Consider the following 19,665-nt stretch of genomic DNA (forward strand, 5'->3'; position numbering starts at 1 on the left):
TTCCAACGTAGCAATAGCCAATTCATAAGTTTCACAGTCCAAAATATACTTATACACATCCGGAGCAATGTAGTTGATTAGTATATCCAACTTATTCAGAGATTGCTGATCCAACACGCCCAAAAAGTTTTTAAATGTACGATACCAATGTTTCCATTGATCATCCACTCCTGCAGAATTAGGGTCAGCATTAAATCGTTCCGGTCGAAGATATCGTTCCATTATAGCAAAAGGTTAATAAATTGAAATAAAGAGTAGCTTGCCTTTCAAAAGCTAGGCTTTATTAACCTTAAAAAACCAGCAGTACGTGTTAAGCACCCAGTCTCAACCAAGCTGTAGAGAACTGAATTTAAGATGGCCACCACAGGTCACATGGAATCAACCAACCAATAAGTTTACAGCATATATCTCAAGGCAGGAAAACAGGCAACCAATTACAATGCTTCTTATAAAACAAGAATAATCACCACAGACATAAACCCTATTGGTTTTCAGTTCCATCTTCCATGCAGTGTGAAAGAACTGCCCCCACCTCATAAGGTGAAGCGTCACAAGAGAGAATGATGTCTTTCTCTGCATTGTAGTGAACCAGCACATCCGACGACAGCATCAGTTTCTTGGACTGTTCAAATGAAACCCCCTGCTCCTCTCCCCACTGCCACTGTGTCTCCTTGCACAGTAGTTTGTGAAGAGGTGCTAACACAGTTGACAAGTTTGGTAAAAATCTGTTATAATAGTTCAGCAGTCCCAGGTAAGCTTTTAACTCAGCCACATTTGTAGGAGCAGGGGCATCCTGCAGTGCTTGTACCTTCTCCTTGAGTGGATGGAGCCCGGTGGCGTCCACTCTGTGTCCCAGGAACACTGCCTCATTCCCCAGGAAAGTACACTTACTGTCAGGGTTGGGGAGCCACGGGGCCGTATAAATACGAGGCCGTGCTCTCCGGGCGAGGTAGGTTCTGGACCCAAGTGCAGAAACCAGACAAGAGACACATATACCGTACTTTGTTTGAACTTTACTAGATTCACACATAACTAGATTAACACAGCAATATACATAAGAACTAGAGACAAGAGAACTCGAGACAGAAACACAACAAGCATACATAAGAACTAGAGACAAGTTACAAGACGGCTAGTCAAGATAGGAACTCAGGACAGCTTCCATGAGGAAGCCCACTTGTCTATACTGAGCTTGCGACAAGCTACCACAAGGGGCAACCGGCTTGCCGAGGCTAAACTCCAGACAAGCTACCCCAAGGGTAATCGGCTTACCAATGCAAAGCTCAAGACAAGATCCCAACGGCTCCCACATAGCAACACGCTAGTCCAAACAACACCTTACCAAGACAAGCAACTTAACAGAACAACAGGCTTAAATACATCTTAAATCCAGAGACAAGAACACAGACTTAGATACATAACTCGAGAGAACTATGGCAACCAGCTTGTGAAGGCAAGCTGCCATAGAGAAAAGGCTAGTCACACAGAGCACCTAGTCAAGACAAGGAACATTGTCAAGACTAACTCCCTGGTTCACCCTAGTGAGGACTGAGCAAAGAGTGAAGCAACAACCGAACTAATATACAAAGAAAACCAGGTGAAACCCATAAACAGCTAACAGGCCGTTAAGAATTAACACAAAAAGCAAGGAGCAATTAACAAAGGGAAAATCCAAACAAGTGAAGGTGCCATCCAGAGGCTAGGAAAGGGACTGACTGGCACCCTCACACTTACTCCTCTTGAGCCGGAACCCTGCCCTCTCCAATCTCTGTAGTACCTCTCTCAGAGTGCTCAGATGCTCCTGGTCAGTTCTTCCCGTCACCAGAATGTCATCCAGATAGATGGAAACATGTGGAATCCCTTGTAGTACACCTTCAATTGTCCTCTGGAAGATAGCTGGACTAGATGAGACACCAAACGGTAAGCGGTTATATGTAAACAAGCCCTTGTGTGTATTTATGGTGACATACTTCTTTGATTCGTCATCCAGTGTAATCTGCAAGTAGGCATGACTCATATCCAACTTTGTGAATTTCTTTCCTCCAGCCAGGTTTGCAAAGAGATCCTCTGTTTTAGGAATCGGATGCTGCTCTAGTTTGGACACCCGATTGACTGTCAATTTATAGTCTCCACAGAGTCTTACCGAATTGTCCGGTTTTAAAACAGGTACAGGTAGACTACCCTTTATCCGGACTTCCGAAAACTGAAACCCTCTAAAAACCGAAGGTTTTTTCGGTCAGCGTAAGTCGTGCGCACGACATGACCAGAGTGGCGCACGACTTACAGGCCTAGCCGGATAAGGGATAGTGTAGCATTTTTCCGCACTTCTGAAAACCGAAATCGCTCAGCGTAAGTGTACCAGCCTTTATCCGCACATCCGAAACCAGAAAACCTCTGAAAGCCGAAAGTGGCGCAAAGCATGACTTCGGAAAACCGAAATCGCTCAGCGTAAGTCGTGCGCACGACCCCGACCCCCGCCGACCCCAACCCCCGACCCCCCGGCCGAACCCGACCCCCCGCCGACCCCCACCCTTGCCGACCCCCCCGACCCCCCCCGACCACGACCCCCCGCCGACCCCCACCCTTTCGGATAAGGGATAGTGCATCCTTTATCCGCACTCCCGCAAACTGAATTACTCTGAAAACCGAAGTGTTTTCGCGCACCTTCCAAAATCCGAAATTTTCCTAAAACCGAAACACGGCTGGTCCCGAGGTTTTTGGATAAAGGATAGTCTACCTGTACTATGGGAGCTGCCCATTCCGAACATTTCACTGGCTCCAGTATGTTCTCTCTCAATAGACGGTCAAGCTCAGCCTCTACCTTTGGCTTCATGGCATAAGGCACAGGTCATTGTTTAAAAAACCTTGGCGGTGCCTCCTTGTCTACATAAATCTTAGCTGGGGGGCCATTAAATGTGCCAAGTTCTTCCTTGAACACATTCTCATGTTCACTCAACACTTCTTGCAAAGTCAACTGTTTGCCCGCATCTATTTGATGTACTGCTCCCCAGTCTAATTGAAGTTCTTTTATCCAGCCCCGACCTAACAGGTTTGGTCCAGTACCCGATACTATAACTACAGGTAGCTGTTCCACTGTGTACCTGTGTTGCACAGTTACATTAGCTGTACCTAATGTCGCTACTCATTCACGTGTATATGTTTTAAGATGCAGGGAGCAAGGCTTTAACTCTGGAACTTTTGCACGGTTCCACAATTTTGAGTACTCCTCCCTGTTCATTATGGTCACGCCGCACCCTGTATCCACTTCAAAGTTCACCTTAGAATCATTTACTGTCAGTTGCAATGTGATAGGAGCCACTTTTGGAATGTTCTCTAACATGCTATACATTATGAACATGTCCTCTTCTTCCTCAGCTTCCCCACTGATGTGGTGTGCTCCATGTTTTTTCACTTCTCTCCCTTGGTTTTGCTGTCCTCCCCCTTTTGGTTTGGATTCCTCCACGGGTGATTTTGCCCTGCAAGCTCGTTTTATGTGTCCTTGTTTCCCACACTTGTCGCACTTTTCCTCCAGAAACCGGCATTCACTCGCCAGGTGATCGCCCTTGCATCTATAACATGCCTTCACATGCTCACGTTGTGGTTTCTGATGCATGTTCAACTTGTGCACAACAACCTGACCTGCAACTTGCGTAGCATTAGCCCTGTCTGAACCCTGTATTTCTTTTACATCTCAGTTCGCTGTCTCTATGGCTTGAGCAAGTTCCAATGCTTTTTCATAAGTAAGCCCAGTCTCGGATAATAATCTACACTGCATTCGGTTGTCCATAATTCCGCAAACTAGCCTATCTCACAGCATTTCCTTCAGGTTGTTCCCATAATTGCAATCTTGTGCTAATTTACCCAATACCGCTACATAGTCCATTACGCTCTCTTCCTCTTTCCTGTTCCTTGAATTAAACTTGAACCGCTGTACAATCGCACTAGGCTTAGGGTTGAAATGTTCTTTTAGCAAGGCCACTAATTCAACAAATGATTTGTCTCCAGGCTTTTCAGGACTGAGCAGATTCCTCATCAAACTGTAGGTCTGGCTTCCCACTGAACTAAGCAGAATGGCTTTCCTTTTTCCGGCATCATTTATTTCATTTGCTTCGAAAAAATAACCCAACACTTCACAGTATTCTTCCCAGGTTTGTGCTTGAATATCAAAAGCGGAAACCATTCCTACCATGGCAGCCATGCTCTCTTCCAACTGGTAGCTAACCATAGCTCATAATTATGTTGTTTAAACATCCTGGCAGACTTCTCTTCTTTAATCAGGGTCCTTTTAGTTACTGTAGTGTATGTGCCTTTAAGGCAGAACTACTTTTACAGCTCCTGTATACTGTAGTACCGGCAGTGACCACACCGGTATATAAGCTTTGCGCATGCCTCTGTACCCCCAGTCTAGAGACTACCCTCCTCCAGTAAAGACCTGTTATTTGTTAATGTACAGCATCTGTGTGATTATTTAATAATAGCATATCCAGTGAACCACGGATCCAACAGTGGCGACGAGTGTCGATTCGAATCTACCTGCAACATAAAAAAAAAAATAGTCGAGGCCAGGAACACGGGCGTCGACCACGAGCAACCGCCCAGCAGTCAGGCAGAGATCCAACTTCGCAGGGGAGGCTGTGGAGAGCCGGGCTTGGTTCCCCAGCCACAACGAGCAGTAAGAGACCGACGACAGGTCCAGCGCAGACCCTTCCCGAGCAGCGGCGGCTGGAGCCGACCGACGGCGGAGAGAGAGCCGAGCAGCGTTGACGGGGTAAGACAGAGGGTGAAGAGTGCAGGGCGCAGCCGGGGGTTGAACACCGAGCGGCGTCGAGGAAAATAAAACAAACCGGAGAGAGAGAGGGTAGGAAACAGCCGGGCTCTAGACTGAGCGGCATCGAAAAATATAAAAAGAACGTGCAGAGCACAGCCAGTGCTCACGGGCTGAACAGGGTCCGCGGGGCGAAGAAAGGGGAGATGCCATTGAGCCGCGGAGAAGAAGGAAGAGCGCGGGAGGCGCCATTGAGCCGCAGAGAAGAAGGGAGAGCGCGGGAGATGCCATTGAGCCGCGGAGAAGAAGGAAGAGCGCAGGAGATGCCATTTTTAGAAGCCACAGTGGAGAAGAAGGGCGAGCGCGGGAAGGAAGGAAAGCGCGGGAGACGCCATTTTGTGCCAGCGGAGAAGAAGGGGAAGCGCGGGAGGCGCCATTTGTGATAGTTAACGCACACCCAAGGATGCCGAAGAGTGGCAGTATCTCTACGTTCGACAATGAAGTCGAAGATTGGGGGACATATGTGGAACGTATTGAGGTGTACTGCAGGGCGAATGAAGTGCCAGATGCTAATAAAGCACTGGTTCTGTTAAATTCCATGGGTGCAAAAACTTATGGGTTACTGCGAAATCTAATAACCCCAGAGAAGCCGGTAAACAAGAATTTTGAAAGCATAGTAGAAATCCTACAGGACCACTTAAACCCCACACCGCTGCTGATAGCAGAACGATTTAAGTTCCATAAAAGGAACCAACACAAAGACGAAAGCAATGCTGAGTACCTAACGGAACTGCGCAAGCTATCGAAACACTGCCAGTTTGGAGCGGGACTAGCAGACATGTTAAGGGACAAGTTTGTGTGTGCGCTACAAAGTGAAGGAACCCAGAAACGGCTTCTATCAGAAAAGGACCTTACGCTGGACAAAGCTTTCAGTATGGCAGTATCACACAAAGCAGCCGCAAGGGGCGCTGCAGAGATACAACGGAGACCGCAAGAATATGGCACCAATGAAATGACTTATGGAACAGGGAAGTGCTATCGCTGCGGCAGAACAACACATGACCAGAAAGATTGTTGGTTCAAGGACCAAGTGTGCAGACAGTGTGGGAAAGCAGGACACATAGCAAGAGTCTGCAGGTCTGGGAAGAAAACCAACAGCAAGAAATCTCCACAGGAGAAGTACAAAAAGGTACACCAGGTGATGGACAGTGGTTCAGACGAACAGAAAAGTGACACAGACTCCGGAAGCAAGGAGCTGGGTTGTCTGAAACTACATAATGTAACCGAAATGGAGGATCACCAGACTATCTGGGGTACACTCAAGATAGACGGAGTCCAAGTGGAAATGGAATTGGACACTGGGTCAGCTCTAACAGTCATAAATCAAAGAGACTACAAGCGGCTATTTTCACACATACCCTTGAAAGCTACAGAGATTGTCTTGAAGACGTATACGGGGCAAAAAGTCTACCCCAAAGGAAAAATAAGGGTGAAAGTGACATTTTAAGGCCAGGAAATACCTAAAATGGATATATATGTATTGCCAAATGGAGGACCACCACTGCTAGGATGTGAATGGATCCGGAAGATACAATTAGATTGGCATTCCATACAGGCACTGAAGGTTGAGGCCAAAAAGGACGACGACGTCACACCTGGACGACTGTCAAAAATGCTAACTGACGCAAAAGAAGTGTTCCAGGAGGGACTAGGAACACTAAAAGGAATAACAGCAATGATTAAAAGGGAGGAAAATGCACGCCCTAAGTTTCTGAAGGCCAGACCAGTGCCTTATGCGATCAGACCAGCTGTTGAAGCAGAGCTGCAAGGGTTGGAACGTTCAGGAGTACTGTCCAAAGTGGACTGGAGCGAGTGGGCTACACCCATCGTTCCTGTAATGAAGAGGTCGTTGAGTAATACGCCTGGGGAACCAAAGAAGTTCCGCATCTGTGGGGATTTTAAGGTGACAGTGAACCCAGTCCTTCACACGGTGCAATATCCGCTTCCACGAATTGAGGATATTTTCGCCTCGCTATCTGGAGGTAAACGCTTCACCAAAATTGATCTAGCCCAGGCGTACTTGCAAATGGAGGTAGAAGAAGCTTCGAAACATTACCCTACGATCAACACTCATAAAGGTCTCTATCAATACAACCGGCTGGTGTTTGGAGTAGCCTCGGCTCCGGCTATCTGGCAAAGGGCGATGGATCAGGTCCTGCAAGGGATTCCAGGGACCCAGTGTTATTTGGACGACATCTTGGTCACGGGCGAAAATGACGGTGATCACCTCACCAACTTGGAGAAGGTGCTCACCAGATTAAAGGAGTATGGGCTACGAGCTAATCGCCACAAGTGCGAGTTTTTCCAGAAACAGATCTCGTATTGTGGCCACGTCATCGATGAAGAGGGGTTACATAAGTCCCCTGAGAAGATTGAGGCAGTAGTCAAGGATCTAGCACCGGAAAATGTGTCGCAACTGAGGTCGTTCCTCGGGCTGGTAAACTACTACCACAAGTTCTTCCCAAATTTGTCTACGGTATTACACCCGCTGAACACCCTACTGCAAACAGGGGTACTGTGGCAGAGCCATCAAGAGACATTGAATAAACTGTAATAATTCCTTTAGACACCCAGTGGTGCAGTTGTGAACTGCTCCTTTAAGCTGTGTGCAGCTTCTGGTATTTTCACGTGATGACGTCATGACGCCAATCACGTGGCCCCCAGTTGGCACGGAAAACGTGATGACGTCATGACGTCAGTTGGCAGTTGGAAATGGCAGTTGGGAAAGAGTCTGAGAAAGGCTGTGAGGAGACACAGACCTGCTGACCTCTGTTCCTGTAAGTTAAAAGTTAAAGTATTGAGTTCATTAAAGTTTGATTAATTCTTTTCACTGCGTTGGACTTCGTTTTTTGGATAGGATCTCTCGTTCCTACAGTACCATGGAAGTGGGATGACGAACGTAGACGAGCTTTCCAGAAGTGTAAAGAATTGATCACATCAAAAGAGGTGTTGGCCCATTTCAACCCAGCACTACCAATTCATTTGGCATGTGATGCAGCACCCTACGGTATTGGAGCGGTGCTGTCGCACAAATTCCCAGACGGGTTGGAGAGGCCAGTAGCCTTTGCGTCTCGGTCACTAACCTCAGCCGAGCGCAACTACGCCCAGATTGACAGGGAGGCCCTCAGCCTAGTATGGGGAGTAAAAAAATTCAACCACTATCTGCATGGGCAGAAGTTCACCGTGCTGACTGACCGCCAACCACTTGTCTCCATCTTTAATCCTAAGAAGGGCGTTCCAGTGATGACTGCACAGCGGTTACAAAGATGGTCCCTGTTTCTAGGGGCGAATCAATATGAAATAGAATATAAAGGCACGAAACAGCATGGGAACGCTGATGGGCTATCGTGCCTGCCACTGCCTACTGTGGAGGAAGCACCAGCAGTGGACCCTATCGAGATATTTTATTCATCAATAATTGAACGATTGCAGTCCTACGGACCATATTTGCCAGAAACAGTTTGCCAGTGCAGATTTGCTCTGATAATGGACCACAGTTTGTGTCCGACGAGTTCCAAAAATTCATGAAAAGGAATGGGGTAAGGCATTACACATCCGCCCCGTATCATCCAGCCACAAATGGATTGGCTGAGAGGTTCGTACAAACCTTTAAGAAGGCGATAAAGGCCATGTGCGACGATGAAATTCCACTACAGCATAAGATGGACAATTTCTTATTAGCCTACCGAAACGCGACACATGCAGTTACCAATCAGACCCCGGCCATGATGTTCTTTAACCGAAGGTTGAGATCTCGTCTGGACTTGCTGAGACCAAATGTGCGAAGAAATGTTGAGGACAAACAATTCCAGCACATCAATGAGAAGCCGACAAGGAGCTTCAATGTAGGGCAACCAGTCTTGGCCCGTGACTATCGAACAGAGAAGTGGCAACCCGGAACGATATGTACAAGGCAGGGGCCATTAATGTACACAGTGGATGTCGGGGAGAACATTGTGAGACGCCACGTCGATCAGATCTTAGCGTCACAGGAACGCGTCAACCCCATGTCTCGAGTACTTGGGGATGAACCCGACATACCGGTAGCATCTACTTCAGACCCAATAGCAGTGGAACCCGATGAACTACCCGATGAAAAGGGGTCAGAATCGCCTCTGCACCAAGAACAAAAACCTCTGGAAAGGCACTATCCCGAAAGGGTCAGGAAGCCGCCCCAAAGACTGAATCTATAAATGGACTTTTGTTGTTTAATGTACATGTTGAAATGTTAATTGTTATTTGAATATTAAGGGGGTATTACTAATCTAAAAGGGGAGGAATTGTAGTGTATGTGCCTTTAAGGCAGAACTACTTTTACAGCTCCTGTATACTGTAGTACCGGCAGTGACCACACCGGTATATAAGCTTTGCGCATGCCTCTGTACCCCCAGTCTAGAGACTACCCTCCTCCAGTAAAGACCTGTTATTTGTTAATGTACAGCATCCGTGTGATTATTTAATAATAGCATATCCACTGAACCACGGATCCAACAGTTACCTCGTCGCCAAATGCGACAAATCCATGTAGTGAGACAAGGACTTGAAGATGCGATATCGTAGAATTAGCACGAGTACTTTATTAACAAACAGAGTAACAAACATCATGCCTGCATCCTGGCATTTCACCTTTGCTGCCTTGACAGGAAGCAAACCTCTGACCTTAACAGGAAGCAAACCTCTGACCTTAGCAGCAGCATTGGCTACAGCACCACCTGGTGGATAACCTTAATCATAACATCCCAGATTACTATAATGAAGTAGGGTGGGAGGAGGCTCGGGTGGAGCATAAACACCGGCATGGACTAGTTGGGCCAAATGCCTGTTTCTGTGCTGTACATTCTATGTAGTCCTATGTAATTAAACCAACTGTGTGCTTTCAAGTTGCTGCTTGATTAGTTTGGATGTCAGGAGAGGCAAGAGTGCCTCTGACACTTTGTGTTGTAAATGCTGTAACCTAGACACTGGAGGCCTGCTGTTGCCATTGTAGTATAAATTGGAGGGGTGGTGGGGGGGCTGTATTGGGAGGAAAGAGAAGGGGAAAAAACTGGAGCACATGACCACTAAATACAGCACAATGTATAGGGACTGAACTAGTACCTAAATAAGTATCTAGAATCAGAATGGTTACAGCACAGAAGGAGGCCATTCGGCCCATTGAGCCCATGCCGGCTCTCTGCAAGAGCACTTCAGCTAGTCCCACTCCCCCGCCCTTTCCCCATAGACGTGCAGATTTTTTTCCTTCAGGTACTTATCCAATTCCCTTTTGAAAGCCATGATTGAATCTGCCTCCACCACCCTTTCAGGCATTGCATTCCAGATCATAACCACTCGCTGTGTAAATTTTTTTTCCCTCATGTCGCCTTTGGTTCTTCTGCCAATCACCTTAAATCTGTGTCCTCTGGTTCTCGACCCTTCCGCCAATGTGAACAGTTTCTCTCGGTCTAATCTGTCTAGACCCCTCATGATTTTGAACACCTCTATCAAATCTCCTCTCAACCTTCTCTGTTCTAAGGAGAACAACCCCAGCTTCTCCAGTCTATCCACATAATTGAAATCCCTCATCCCTAGAACCATTCTTGTAATTCTTTTCTGCACCCTCTCTAAGGCCTTCACAGCCTTCCTAAAGTGCAGTGCCCAGAATTGGACACAATGCTCCAGTTGAGGCCGAACCACTGTTTTATAAAGAGTCATCATAACTTCCCTGCTTTCCTACTCTATGGACTGGATTTTGTTACTGGGGCGGGCTGGGGTCATGTAATCTGCATTTCGTGTTAGCCACCCGATTCTAAGTCGATGTGGGAAAATGATGCCATTTTAACTTAATTGGCCAATTGAGATCCAACGTGTGGGAACCCATGGCCAATGAGTTTTTCCAGTCTGAAAGTCGCCTCCAATGACGTCATCATTGCTGCTGCATTTAAGGTCTGCAACAAGCCTTGCTTCTTCTGCAGACTGCCAAGCTTTTGCCCTTGCATGTTAGAGGCACCTGCAGGAAGAAAGGCCAGCCAGAAACCTAGGTCTGCACCCCGCTTTGATGACGTTGCCCTGCAGGCTTTAGTAGAGGGAGCAAGAGCAAATAAAGAGATGCTCTTCCCTTCTTCAGGGAGGAAGAAGCCTCCCCAGCAAACCAAGGCTGTGTGGATCCAGGTGGCAGAGGAGGTCAACTCTTTGTCAATAACCCGCAGAACCGGGCTTCAGTGCAGGAAGAGGTTTCATGACCTTCTGCGCACTGGAAAAGTGAGTATGACTTTCCCATCACCCTCAATCTGATCCCCATTGCCTCTCCTCACCAGCACTCAGCTTTGACAACCTCTTCCTCCACATCCCACTTGACACTGACATCCATGCACCCTTACCCATTCCCCCTCTCTCTATGGTCACATTCACCTAACTATTCGTCTATGCAGCTATCACACTCCCTATCACTGTGATGCAATTACAACTTACAACACACAGGGAGGGCCACCTCACTCCATCTTTGTCTCCTTCAAAGCACCTATGCTATGGATTCTCTACACTCACTCCTTCATTCTCACTCAAACTCCAATTTTCTCCCTCATTGCAGGAAAAGGGAGCTCACAATAAGAGGGAAAGAGCGAGGACAGGAGGAGGGCCACCCTCAGTAGCCCAGCTCACCACCTGGGAGGAGGCGGTCCTGGAGATCGTGGGAGTGGAGGACGATGTGCAAGTGGGGGACGGACAGACGGGTGCATCACAGCAAGCTGGTGACAGAATAGTTTTCCATCTCATTGACATTGCATGAGTTGCTGATAATGATTCTGAAGCTCTAACAGATGGACTTATGATCATCTGCAATATGCAATGTGCATGTAACCTTGGCATCACACCTCTGACTCTTTCCTTTACTCCCCCACAGGACCATCGCAAGCACCCATCCCCATTAGCCAGGAGGAAGAGCCTGAGCATCCAGACTCCTCTGAGGGCACAGCGTCAGCAGAATTCAGCGCACCCAGCACCAACGCAGACACTCACACCTCGGTGGGACCTTCGCGAGATAGAGTAGTGTTGTCACCTGGTGTATCACAGCTCACAAGTGAGCATCAGCAGATGGTGGAGACAGGGACAGCAGTGGAGAGTCCTCGTTGGAGGGCGCAGGACTCTCCCAGCTCAGCTCAGCTGCATGTCGACCCTCTGCCTCTGGGTCCATCCACAAGATCAGCGGTGCTGGAACTCCAGGAACAGATGCAGGAGTCTCTGGCTGGTTTTGTCTCCAGGGTCACTGCGAGTGTGGAGCGAATGGAGGAGTCCATTGCGAACATGAGCAGAGCCTTTGTGGAGTCATTGGCGCATGAACGCATCACCATGGAAAGGATGGCAACCTCCATGGAGGTGATATGTTGCCAGAGTGCAGAAAACATGGTGAGTGTTCTGAATAGAATGACATCTCTGGAGGAGCGATGGTCATCTATTGAACAGAGAAACCAGACCTTCATGGAAGTCCTTCTGAGTAGGACTGCCAGTGCAGATACGGGTCCCCATGGCCCCCCTGATGTGCAGCAAGATGCTCTTAAGCCACTTGCAAGCGCTGAGGGGGACCTGACCCATGAGAGGGAAGTTGGTGGCAGACATCAAGGAAGTGGGGGCTCCTCTCCAAACGCTCACACTTCCATGCCACTGCAGAGCCCTCGGTCAGAGCCCCACCAGAGTCCATACTCAACTGAGTTTGGCATCTCAACCCCTGCACAGCCGCAGGAGCAGCAGACTGTTGGCGAGCCCTCACAGGTTCGCAACCCCAGAGGATGCCCGTCAAAGGTGTCGAGACAGGAGCAGCAAGAAACTGAGCAAGGGGCCTCCACATCTGCTGAAGCCACAGGTGAAGCACCACGTAGGAGCACGCGTAAGAGAAAGATACTGCACAAATAGTCACAAGGGTAGTCACTTGGGTGAAATTTGATGTTTAATGTTAAAAAGCCATCAGATGGTTACTGTAAATAAAAAATCTGATGGCTACTGCTGCAGTTGTGGCATGTGTCATTTCGCTAATGGGACTTCCACATTGAGGGCTTAGGATTACTTGGTATATGCTTCAGTTGAGAAAGCGCTCAGTGAAGGTGGCGAGAGGGGTTTCCCAGGAGGTCACACTGGAGATGGGTGTCAGGCTCCAAACTTCCACAGCTGTGGTTATGCCTTCTAAAAGTTCCCCCAGACCTGAGACTACAAAGTCCTGCCACCTGCAAATGATGACTGATCAAATATCCTATTTAATGGTGGAGCTGCAGCTAATAGTCAGCAATCCAATTGTGCTCCCGCCAGGTTTCACCATCGTGTTTCAGAGCAGGCGTGCTTCACATCGGAAAAGGGTTAAAATCACCAAGGCTTTTCAAAATGGGATAATAGAGGCAATTTAGTGCTTGTTAAGGGCCTTAACGGCCTATCCCACCTCTTGGAGGCGAGACAGAGACGGGACCAGTAGACACGATTTAATGAAAATTGCTTGGAGGCGGGATGGAGGCGGGGTTGGGCCCGCTCGCCCGCCAGTTTTGCAATTTTAACCCCCCAACACGCCTCCAGTCCCACCTCAACGGCCCGATGAAATTCGAGCCCTATGCCTCTATTTATAAAGCCCAGGATCCCATATGCTTTTTTAACCGCTTTCTCAACCTCTCTCAAATAGGTTTTCTTGTTAGCTGGTTTTATTTTTCTAGAATTATCTGCCAGTGATTTAGCTTCGTATTAAATCAAATGTTCACTCTCCCAAAATGGAATATTCCGACCTGGAAATGGTGCTGACCATATCACATGACTTCAAGGCACTTAGGAATTTTGAGCCTATTTTGAAACCATAGTTTTTTGTCCTACCCCTACACCAACATGTGGTGCTGATCGAATAACAAACTTTTTTGAGCATTGGAAGCTCGCAAAAATGTAACTTGTTACAACAGGAAGCTTGAAAATCACTCAGATTATTTTGCTATGCCTCAAAGCTTGTTGTCACTTATTCTGTTGTAAATTGTTCAGTTAGTTATTTTCTCTCGTTGAATTGCTATGATAACCCAGCTCCTCCCTATCTCTGTAACCTCCTCCAGCCCTACAACCCTCCGAGAACCCTGGCCTCTTAACCATCCCCCACTCCCTTCACCCTGCCATTGGCGGCCGTGCCTTCAGCCTCCTTGGCCCTAAGTTCTGGAATTCCCTCCCTAAACCCCTCTGTCTTTTCACCTCTCTGTCCTCCTTTAAAATCCCGCTTAAAACCTACCTCAGCTTTTAGTCACCCCTCATTATATAGCCTTCTTTGGCTTGGAGTCAATGTTTGTTTGATCACGCCTTGGGACGTTTTCCTATGTTAAAGGAGCTAGGTAAATGCAAGTTATTGTTGTTGTTTTCAAGTACTTTCTTCACAGTTCTAATTACCTGATCCTTCTACACATGCGTGTGATCAACAAAAATTGATTAACTGTCTTAAACTGTTAAATTGAGAGGGTGTTGCATTTTCCGGGTTGCCATCTTTCAGATGAAGCACTGACAATGTGGCTCCATCAGCCTGTTCAGATGGGCGTAAACGATCCCAACACTATTTGAAGAAGAGGAGGGGGCGTTCTCCCCGTGTCCTGCGAAACAGTTATCCCCAATCAACACCTTGAATAACAGATGAACTTTTCATTCATCTCACTGCTTTGTGGGACCTTGCTGTGCACAAATTGGCTGCCACGTTTGCCTATAAAACAGTAACTGCAGATCAAAAGCAATTAATTGGCCATGAAGCACTTGGACCTGTCTAATGGTGCTGTACAAATGCATGTTTTTTATGAGAAATGTTGCCTACTGTTGATTTTTTTCTGGTACATGAGTTGGCAAAGTGGATGTAAATTTGACTAAAAATAAAGATAGCTGTTTAAGTTACTTTATTGTTAGTTATTTCTTCAAGCGTATGAAAACAGTATATTCGTATGTCCACTATTTCTTAGTAATTCAACTTCTGTTTAAGAAAAGCAGCTTATAAAGGTGACGGAGTGTGCATTTACACTGGGGTAAAATTGTATCAGGGTTGAGAACTGGAATGGTTCTTCAGTGAGCTACACTGTGCATCACTTGTGGTGAACATTCCCGCCAAAGATGAGCAAATTTCACCCACTGTTAGGTAAAGCATATTGTTAAACCTCATCATTGAAAGCTTTTGGGGACTCGCTAGCTGCTTCTTCTTAGCAAGGCCTCACCTTATTGAAGTTTGAGCTCCTCCACTAACTAGAATAGAACATCTGCTGACACCAGGAATAAAACATTGCATTAAGACATTTTTAATTGTGAGGTGATGCTGTATCACTTGGCTGCTAATGCTGTAATGTACCTATTTAATTATCCCACTGGTGTTAGCTGTGAAGCACCTGAAGGTACACTTATGCGACAAATTTGACATCGGTGCCAAACAGTTTTGATTTTGCACCAACACTGTGTAGTATTACAAAAGCAAAATACTGCGGATGCTGGAAATCTGAAATAAAAACAAAAAATGCTGGAAATACTCAGCAGGTCAGGCAGCATCTGTGGAGAGAGAAACAGAGTTAACGTTTCAAGTCAATGACCCTTCGTCAGAACTGGAAAAAGCTGGAGATGGAACAGGTTTTTAAGCAAGTGTAGGGGCAGGGAAAGGGGGTAGGGGAGGAAAGAACAAAAGGGAAGGTCTGTGATAGGATGGAAGGCAGGAGAGATTAAGAGACATTAAGAGAGATTAAGAGATGGTGCAAGGCAAAAGGAGATGGTAATGGGGCAAGTTAAGAAACAAAAGATGGCTCTAGATGAAGTGTAAATGGCACTGGCAGAATGAAAGACAGCTGCCATGTGGGAGAGAGAATTTTTTTTGAAATAAATGGCAAAAAAAGGATAGGGGCAGAGGTTATGGTCTGAAATTGTTGAACTCTATGTTGAGTCCAGAAGGCTGTAAAGTGCTTAATCGAAAGATGAGGTGCTGTTCCTCAAGCTTACGTTGAGCTTCATTGGAACAGTGTAAGAGGCCGAGGACAGAGAGATCAGAGTGGGAGTGGAGTGGAGAATTAAAGTGACAGGTGACCAGAAGCTCGGGGTCACCCTTATGGACTGAACAGAGGTGTTCCGCAAAGCGGTCACCCAATCTGCGTTTGGTCTCCCCAATGTAGAGGAGACCGCATTGTGAGCAGCGAATACAGTATACTAAATTGCAAGAAGTACAAGTAAATTGCTGTTTCACCTGGAAGGAGTGTTTGGGGCCCTAAACAGTGGGAAGGGTGGAGGTAAAAGGGCATGTGTAGTATTAATTGGGTGTTCAGGCCCAAAATGACTCCATAGTGAAGCAGAATGAAACTCCGTCCATCAGTGAGTTGCACACTGCTTCACTCCAATGTCAGGCCGGGCCCTGGTTTATAAGAGATTCAAGCCGCATTTCACTTTGCATCAATGCTACAGTTTTAGCGTGAATGCACTGCGGCAAAACAAACTGGAGAACTACAGTAATGGGATGAGTCTAAATCCATGCCAGTGAATGTTGGAGAAGTAAAGTTGCTGTGATATGCTGATAGTGGGCTATCATGGTGTATTCGTACAGTAGTGAAGCCACCTTCAGATAATGTTGATGGCATGTTACAACACTGCCATGCAGGGACGTTGGCCTAGAAATTGCGGTCAGAGGCGTACCTCCGGAGTACGCCTCCGACTCACAAAACAATTCCGAAAGTACCTCCTGGCGCCAAGGATGCGAAGAGTTGAGGTCTCAGGCCTCCAGGCAGAGGGCAGCATAATGGCCCAAGGACGCAGGCGGTTCGGAAGTATCCCTGGGATCACGTGGGCCCGGTCCTCCAATCACAAAGGAGAATTCCAGTGCAATCATTTACGAAGGGAATCCCCTAATGATATGCAATGGAATCCCCAAATAACCATACAATGTACAGAATTCTAATAATTAAACAATGTACTGAATTGCAAATTTATTTATAAGTTCCTTCATCGCACCAACCTCAATAAAAATTTGATTTTTTGATAAATAATTTTAAACAACTTAATCTGAGCCAATATTTGTGTAAATCATTTTAAGTCTGTGCATAATTTTGGATTTTTAAATGTTTTATTTAAGCCTTACGCTGATGCAAGCAGGTCATACATTTGCTTTTACCAGCCATAAGAGTTGCATGGGCAGTTGTTGGGAAAATAGTCCAACTCTGCGCAGGCAATATTCATTTTTCAGGCGGTTCAGATGATCTGTCAAGGCTTACCTTGACAGATCGCAAGTTTCAGATTTCTGCTCATGGAAATCAGGAAGTTGCGGGGCCTTTCAAATGGATTACGCCAGCGTACTCTGAGTACGTCGTCACGGAGACCGCAATTTCAGGGCCAATGTATCCAGTTTCACAAAATATTTAGCACAATGCTAAATTGAAAAGCACTAAACACAGGAGTACTTGATTGCTGTGCTTCCTTCTGCAGGGTGTTTTTGAAAGAGCAACAGCCCATTTAAAGAAATGTAAATAGAACACAGCTACCATTAACCTTTACTTTTCCCAGTTCTTTTTGTGGAAAACTTACACTGAGACATCATCATTGGAAAATTCATCCAGCTAACTATTCTAAGTATTCATTTTCTTAATCTTCTGGCTCTTGGTAGAATAAAAAAGCTGCTGTTAGATGCAAAGCAATTTGGTTTGCCCACATTGAATCCCATAATCCATGTAGCGATGGTCACGGTGATTACAGAGTCTTTTAAACCCAAGTTTATTCTATTTGTTCTGGGTTTCTGAATAAACCTTCATCATGTCTTCTTGTTCCCAGGATGGTTTCAGAAGGACTAGGTCAGATGACGGATGGCGTCTGGGGTTTGGATGATTTCACACAGAGTCATGTGTACAACGTCTGGCCAGGGTATGACTACTTGGGATGGCGGAACGACAGCTTTGAGAGCGGCTTCGTGGAAATCCTCTTTGAGTTTGATCGGATCCGAAATTTCACAGCAATGAAGGTGCAAACCGCTCTTTTTAAAAAAAAAAATCTTTCTTTCTGAACATCAGCCAAGATTTGACTGTCAGATAGCTTACACGAGACATGATATTAATGGACCAACAGGAAGAACTTGTGGCTTTAACATAGTAAAACATCCCAAGGTGCTTCACAGGGTCGTTATCAAACAAAATTTGACACTGAGCCACATATGGTGATATTAGGACAGATGACCAAAAGCTTGGTCAAAGAGGTAGGTTTTAAGCAGCAACTTAAAGGAGGAAATGGAGGTAGAGAGGCAGAGTGGTTTAGGGAGGGAATTCCAGAGCTTAGACACGGCCGCCAATGGTGGAGCGATGAAAATCGGGGATGCGCAAGAAGCCAGAATTGGAGGAGCGCAGAGATCTCGGAGGGTTGTACGGCTGGAGGAGATTACAGAGATAGGGAGGGGAGAGACCGTGGAGGGATTTGAAAACAAGGATCAGATTTTTTAAATCGAGGTGTTGCCGGACCGGGAAACGGGGGCAAAAAACCTGCCTTCATTTGAGTCCAACTTCCCTAAAGCACAAGGGCCCCAAATTTCCTTGGGGGTTCCACTGGACTTCAACTGCAATTGCAGTGGTGGTCTCACGGACCCCACCGGAAAACGGCACGGAGTTCCAAGTTAGTTTTGTAAAGAGTTGAACCTCCACCTTTCCATTACAAGGGCCAATGACATCAGGGGCAGACGTCTGAGCCGCCCATGGCTGTTTCCACTGCTTACAATAGCTGAACAGATCCCCACAGAAAGAGATGAAAAAAATGGCAGGAAAGGGAAATAATTATAACTACCAGCTCCTCCTTCTGGTTCAGTGAGTTTATCCAGTGAACCTGCAAAAGTTCCAAGTTCAATCCCCAGTCTGTGTTGAACTAGCTTAGCTCAGCTGGGATGGAAGAAGGGGCTCTGTATCTGGTCTCCCTGTTCCTTGCTAGGATAGGAAAGATCAGCCTGGATTCCTGCTCCTTCTGGCTATTCAGTGACATCTGCGGGAAGTGCATTAAAGTGGATTTCAGGAGCACACTTGACTTCAGTTGAAGAGTCTGTCACACTCACTGTGGAAGCTTACACATGAGCAATAGCCACTTTGGTGAGGTACAGGAGAGCAAATGGTGCCTGTGCTAGTTGTCAGCCGTGGCTCAGTTGGTAGCACTCTCATCTTGGGTCAAAAGGTTGTGGGTTCACGTCCCACTCCAGGGACTTGAGCACATAATCCAGGCTGACACTCCAGTGCAGTACTGAGGACGTGTTGCACTGTCAGAGGTGCCGTCTTTCAGGTGAGACATTAAACCGTGGCCCTGTCTGCCCTCTCAAGTGGACGTAAAAGATATCACATTACGATTAAAAGAAGAGCAGCGGAGTTCTGGTGCGCTGGCCAACATTTATCCCTCAACCAACACCTAAAAAAGATTATCTGGTCATTCATTTCATTACTGTTTGTGGGACCTTGCTGTGTACAAATTGGCTGCTGTGTTTTCTGCATTACAACAGTGACTGCACTTCGAAAATACTTCATTGGCTATAAAGCGCTTTGGGACATCCTGAGGTTGTGAAAGGCGCTATATAATTGCAAATCTTTCTTCTTTCTTGTGGAATTGTACCCCATAAAGTATTTAATGCCTTCAGGAGAGGAAAGACGGGCTGAAAATTAGCAAGTGGATTTAAAAAAAAATTATTTCCAGCATCTCCCAGCAGGTGTTTAAATTATTTTTTTAATATTACATATATGGGGGAAATTCTTTCTTCTAAATGTACTTAACTCCTATATTTTCCTTCTCCTTAAAGTATGGCTTGACATTTATTGAAAAAGAAAATAAATTGCCACTGTCCTTTGGGCTTCAAAAGCAACTAGAATTATAAAACCAAAAAGGCTATATTGTTCTTT

The 19,665-nt window shown here is 46.4% G+C and overlaps 1 protein-coding gene across 4 annotated transcripts in view; it reads left to right on the forward strand.

Moving 5' to 3' along the window:
* LOC147081970 (discoidin domain-containing receptor 2-like) overlaps positions 1–19,665 on the forward strand; it is a 254,192-nt gene that overhangs the window by 194,349 nt on the left and 40,178 nt on the right. For all 4 annotated transcript variants that reach the window (XM_085980560.1, XM_085980564.1, XM_085980563.1 and 1 more), the window contains one exon: positions 17,579–17,765. In XM_085980560.1, coding sequence (XP_085836686.1) covers positions 17,579–17,765 — 187 coding nt within the window. The remainder of the gene's footprint in view (positions 1–17,578; positions 17,766–19,665) is intronic.

Source organism: Somniosus microcephalus, unplaced genomic scaffold (genome assembly GCF_052327205.1).
Source record: "Somniosus microcephalus isolate GS21.2 unplaced genomic scaffold, FLI_Smic_1.0 scaffold260, whole genome shotgun sequence".
Lineage (NCBI taxonomy): Eukaryota > Metazoa > Chordata > Chondrichthyes > Squaliformes > Somniosidae > Somniosus > Somniosus microcephalus.